This window comes from Arachis ipaensis, chromosome B09 (assembly GCF_000816755.2).
Source record: "Arachis ipaensis cultivar K30076 chromosome B09, Araip1.1, whole genome shotgun sequence".
Classification (NCBI taxonomy): domain Eukaryota; kingdom Viridiplantae; phylum Streptophyta; class Magnoliopsida; order Fabales; family Fabaceae; genus Arachis; species Arachis ipaensis.
This window is the reverse complement of record NC_029793.2, coordinates 40,728,957-40,735,037: the sequence shown is the minus strand read 5'-3', so window position 1 is coordinate 40,735,037 and position 6,081 is coordinate 40,728,957. Positions and strand designations below refer to the sequence as shown.

The window sequence follows — 6,081 nt, the reverse complement described above, 5'->3', positions numbered from 1 at the left end:
TGTGTCCAGAGACACTGAATTAGTGTATTTTGTGTCCATCCTGACAGGAAGGACACGGAGACACTAACAAGGGACACAACTTATTTTTTATTTTTTCTTTCATTATTCTTGTTAATTTTTCATAATTATATTTTGTATTGTTATATTTTTCATCTCAAATTTTTTGAATGAAAAAAAATGAGAATAAATTAAATTTTTATAATTTGTTCTAGTTTATCACCAAACATAATACAAGAACACAAAATTTTGTGTCTCTGTCTATCAGTGTCTTGTCTTGTCATGTTCTCAGTGTCTTATCTTGTCATGTTCTTAGAAACAAACGCAGCCTTATTGTGCACATCTTGCTTCGTAAACCAAACTAAATTGAATCCCCCAACTTGCATTACAAACGATTGGTATATCTTAGGGATGCTTATTCCGACTTACCTCAATGTGTTCATATGTGCAATTTTAACATCGAACATACTTCGATGAGCTGGCAAATATCCTACGAATCTCTCAGGGAGTAAAGTGTGATATTCAAGAAATTTTCGAATGCACCACTACCCATTAGCAGTATTATGCTTGATCCTTGTCTCTACTAGACATCCGCACCTAGTAATGGGCTTGTGCTCCTGCTTCCTATTGGACTTCTCCAACCACTTCCTATGCCTGAACCCGTCCCTGTTGCACACAAAATTATATCTGACCACCTCTCCTTTGGCATTTTTTTACTCTTTTACTCTTTCGAATAGAAAAACCTTTTACTCTACTATAACCAGCATAGAATTACCTTGCTTCTCCCAAAGTATCGAATTCCATATTTATTACCTCTTCTACCATTATATGTCCATAACCGTGGGACGAATCAACAACTGTTTCTGATTGTCCCCTTGTCTTGGTGCTAGCTACATCCCCTTTAATACCTATGTCAAATAATGTGTCATGTGCAACAGTCATCGGCATAATCCAACAACAATATAATTAATTTACTCCCTCTCAACCAATCCCCCTATCACAACAAAAAAATGTCCATAAAACTCACCTCAACAAAAGTACCCCTAGCAGAGAATGACGATTCTGCTTCTGTTGACGTCTCTACGTGGATATCATTCTCGAAACTCAGTTCTAATATAAAACAAACACTTGTATGTCAATATAAACAACAGAAAAATATAGACCAAAATGCATTGTTACACTTGTGCACCTATGAAACCAGGATGATTGGTAACTTAGGGTTCAAATTGCCAATGACATCAAAATAATTTTTCGTACTCAGATTATCAAATATTATATTCTCCAAACTAATTCGTCTGGATACAAACCAATTCTACTTTTAGTTAAAGAAAATTTTATATATGCATCTAATTATATAACATCATGTTACTAAAAATAAACTACATTTTCGCGTTAATGGTAATTCAAAAAAATAAATATGCGTTAATCTGAATTATAAAAAATATATATAATATATATTAATTGAAATAATTGATTGAAACACTTGGAATACCAATAACACTTAAAATTCTTCCTATTTTATATACGTAGTCCAATATTATTTGATGTAATGGAAGGTGAAGCAGGTACACAAGGAAGGAAAGCAGACCACATGACCACATCTTCGTCCCAGCTCTAAACTCTCCCACGTCATCACCATCCGAATGGGCTGTTGCTGCGATGAAGACGACGGTGACATTCTCAGACAACTCATGAACAACTCATCTTCCACCTCACCACCTTCTTCTTCTTCTTCTTCTCCCTTTTCCACCGTCATCTCACCTATGAACTCCCACTTCCCTGCCCTCTCATCCACCGACATCCTCCGCACCATCTTCCAGAAGCTTCCCGTCCCCGACCTCGCTCGCGCCGCCTGCGTCTCCCGTCTCTGGAGCTCCGTCGCCTCCGACAGAGACATCCTCACCGCCGCATTTCTCGCTCCATGGAATCTCAAGGCCGTCGTTGGGAATCCAATTTCTGGAAGCTTCTGGAGAGACAACACCCTCGCCAAGTTCGCCATCTCCCATCGAATTGTCCGCGGTGACAGCGTCGCCAGCCTCGCCGTCAAGTACTCCGTTCAGGTCCCTCCGCAATTCGATCAAAATCCCTAAATTAACAGTGAAATGCACTATTTTTTATTTTTTTTTAAATAGTTCCGTGCTTTAATCTGTGTACCGAAATTGTAGTCTTTGAAAGTTACAAATGCAGATAGCATTAGTATTTTTTGATACACGGAACATGAAATAGGATTGTCTAATTTTCACTGAACTTTCGGAAAACCTGGTTCCAGGTGGTACATAATGCACCTTTTGATTAGTGGATGCATCTAAGTGCCCCATCCTAAAACTCAAAATGAACACCTTTTTTCACCTTGAAGGCAAATGCTGATGGCACTACAAAAAGCCTTTGTGTATATTCCACAACCGGTAAAGGAGAAACACTGAGCTTAGTATCCATTGAACAACTTAGGAGGGACAAGTAGGGGCGATGGTGCTGCAGTGGCTATAGTTTTGTGGTGGTGTTTGTCTTATTGTTCATTTTTGGTTCTTCTAGGTCCTTTTCTTGCTAGCTGGTTTTTTGATTTGTTCTTTTGTTTGTTCTCTGGGTTAAGTGTTGAAGCTGTATGAAGAGAGCAAGAACAGTGGTGAATGAAGTGTTGTGTGTGTGTCTACTAATCAAAAGGTGCATCATGCACCACAGCAATTGTTAGTTTCCCGTTAATTACTAACAAAAAAACTGTAAAAGCTATAGAAATGTTAAACCGTACCTGAGCTTCAGAACCATAAATACACTAACTATTTTAGCTGAATAACTAGCATTGCTAGCTAACTTAGCAATTAATCTAACCAACTTCGATAACATTCCTAACTAACCACTAATTGTTATCTGTTATTGTAATAATGGTTCTACATTCATGTGTTATGTTTTAGTCCATACTAATTGGGGGTTAAATCTTCTTTTATAAATACCATATTAGGTTCTAAATTCTTATTTTCCCGGTCTTTATCCTAAGATATGACTTTTTAGAGAGTACATTCTGTGTTATCAGGGCATCAAAGGAATGCAATGCGCAGTTATTTGAAAATGGACAGTGCATCTAAGGATAGTTCTGTTGTATTTCTTACTGTTCACATATTGATAGAATAAATGCAATGCCCAGTTATAGGGTGTATGACTGTGTGATAATGAGTTATGGACTTATGGGATTGGCTTGCCTAATGGGCCTTCATCTCATGTTCGGCCAATTTTGGCATGGCATGTGTAACTTGTAAGCCCTTGCTGAGTCCTAAGCCTTGATTCTAAATTAAGATCAACTTTCAACTTAATATGAAATTTTCTTAACTGAAAAAAAGGAAATTTGGGTTTTGTATATGCTTAAAGTTATCATTTCAGTTTTTGTACAATTCTTTGTTGTGAGCTAGTGTTTCCTTGTTTGTTGTTTGTCATGGTTACAGGCACAACAAGAATTTATTAACTGAATTGATTTTTCTTATTCCATTTTTATGTTTTGACAGGTTATGGACATAAAACGCCTGAACAACATGATGAGTGATCATGGGATATACTCAAGGGAACGGTTATTAATCCCACTTAGTAGCCCTGACATTCTTATTAACAGAACATGCTTTATTGAGCTGGATGTCTATGCTAAAAGAGAAGTAGCTGTGTTGTACCCGAACGATGTACCAGACACAAAGAGTGCCAATATATCAGTCAGGATATCCTCGGAATTGAGCAAGAAAAGGGTGCTTGAGTCCTTGAAGAGGAGCATGCAAGTTGATAATGAAACTGCTCAGTACTACTGGTCTATTTCGAATGGCAATCCCCGAGCTGCCTTTGCTGAATTTTCTGCCGACCTTCAGTGGGATAGGCAAGTCGAGCATCGTACCTAGTCTTGGAAAATAATTCGATGCTCAACTGTTATTTGGAATGGATAGAGTAAATAATTAAGAGGTTGCATGGGAAGCCAGAGACTACTCTGATAGGTTTCCATTTTCCTCCAAATTCAGGTTGCATGAGTTCAGTCAACTATGATATGAGAGAAGTCATTTATTATTGTTGTGTGATGGATGTCCGCCACTAATGTGGTGTGCTGTATTCATAATTTGTCCAATTTGTGTGTAAATCAAAGCAAATTATTTATAATTATAAAAGTATATATATATAAGAATATGAACCATTTTCACCATGCTTCCAGAATGCAAATGAGATTTCTTGGCATTTTATGCATAGTATTGATGGTGAAAGGTTTTGATTTTGTTCATATTCACGAGAATCCTCATATATGCCAGTGTGGATCAGAATTTATGCTAGGTACTGGTGTTTACATTGGATACCATGATGCATTATCATGTCTATTGTTGATTTTCTTTTGGTCGGTTTTTTGTTGTGGATGAAATGATACTTGCAGAAGAAGATAATGAGTGGACTTTAAAAGTTTTCAGAAGCCTAAATAAGATTATCTAGTGATAAGGATTTTTGTGAGGAATCAACTTGTGAGACGAATGTTTGATATTCTATTCTTTTCTTAACTTGCTCTTTTGGAACTGTTTATGGATTACTACTTTGTTTTGTAAGTTTGTATTATCCTATCAGTCTCCAGAACCTTTGAATTGGGAATAATGGGAATGGTGAATAACTGATACTTTAATACTTTATACTTATGCACCATTAAATTAAAGGTGTTAGATCATACAAAGTCACAGTTTCACACAATTTTTATATACTTCATGTACATGACATGATAGTTTTTCTCAGGCAGCAATGACAGGTTAGGACTTAGGAGCTTATAACAATATGTCAATATTCATGAAAGTATTTAGAATTGTAACTGCAATAATGGATGAGGACCTTACTTTTCAGATTTAGTTTCCAGGACAGGAAAAGATGGAATATCAAGCATTATATAGAGTTATGTGACCAACAAGGTTGGCACAGGATTTGATGACGTCAGAACATTTGGATCATTAAATAGTCTCATAAGAAAATATGTTTTTTAAGTTTTTTAATAACGGCTAAATAGTTCTTATTTAATTTTAATTATAAAATTTATTATTATTTTATAAATTATTATTTTATTATTCATCTATCATGTTTATTAATAATTAAGAACAAAATCAATAATAAATTAGATCTTTCATTAATCGTAATAAATATTTTGGCAATCCTAATTAATTAGAATTTTATCCTTGTCATTCATCTATCATGTTACATCCGTAAACGCGGGTGAAATCGTGTTTCTTGGAAATTCAATCGATTGGACATACAACACAATCGATTAAATTTTGCAAGACATGTGGATTTTTTCTAATTTAATCAATTGATCTTGTTACTCAATCGATTGAAGTCATCAAAGCAATATAGGTTTTCACAATTCAATCTATTGGTGATGGTTTTTAATTTTTTTTCTGACAAATACAAATAAATATATCTAATGGAAGTGTTTGAATTGCTAGACTTGGTACTTAAATATTTAATATTTAAAATATTATAATTTTGAGTGATGTTTTAAGTTGATCCCAAAATATTTTTTATTGAACGTTTTTGTCCTCAAAAGTCTCACCCTTGATATAATTCGTAGCTAGTTGCTTCGATTTAGAAATTTGATAAAATGCTAATCGATTCGATTTGTTATTACGCTCAACCAATTCTATAAATCGAATTTATCTAATTTGATTTACCATGGAATATAAGTTATATAAATACCATCAAAACGTTAAGCGTTCATCCTAGTGGAACTCATAATCACAAAAAAAATATAAACTATATAAATTCTTTTAGTATAATAATCCAATAATACATTTTAAGTCCATACTTTTAAATTACTAAAAATAAAAAAATATATATTTTTCCATTACACAATCAATTTCATGAATAAAGAATCCAAACGAAAAATTGCAACATTAGAGATTCTATTGACTAACCTCGATTTTTTAATCAAAACAATGGATTGTTTTCTGAACACTACAATGATGAAATTGATTGGATCTCTACCGATTGCTGTAACTGTGATTATCATATAATCAATGACAAAAATTGAATATTAAAGAGATGGATAAACATTAAATAATGAAGAAAATTTGGATATTAAGTAGATGGATAAAC

General features: G+C 34.3%; 1 protein-coding gene across 1 annotated transcript; it reads left to right on the top strand.

Annotated features, from left to right (window-relative positions):
• Nucleotides 1,528–4,206, top strand: LOC107618908 (F-box protein At1g55000). The gene is made up of 2 exons (XM_016321085.2): nt 1,528–2,057; nt 3,492–4,206. Exons 1-2 carry the CDS (start codon nt 1,641–1,643, stop codon nt 3,867–3,869), a joined length of 795 nt encoding a protein of 264 aa, XP_016176571.1. The 5' UTR covers nt 1,528–1,640; the 3' UTR covers nt 3,870–4,206.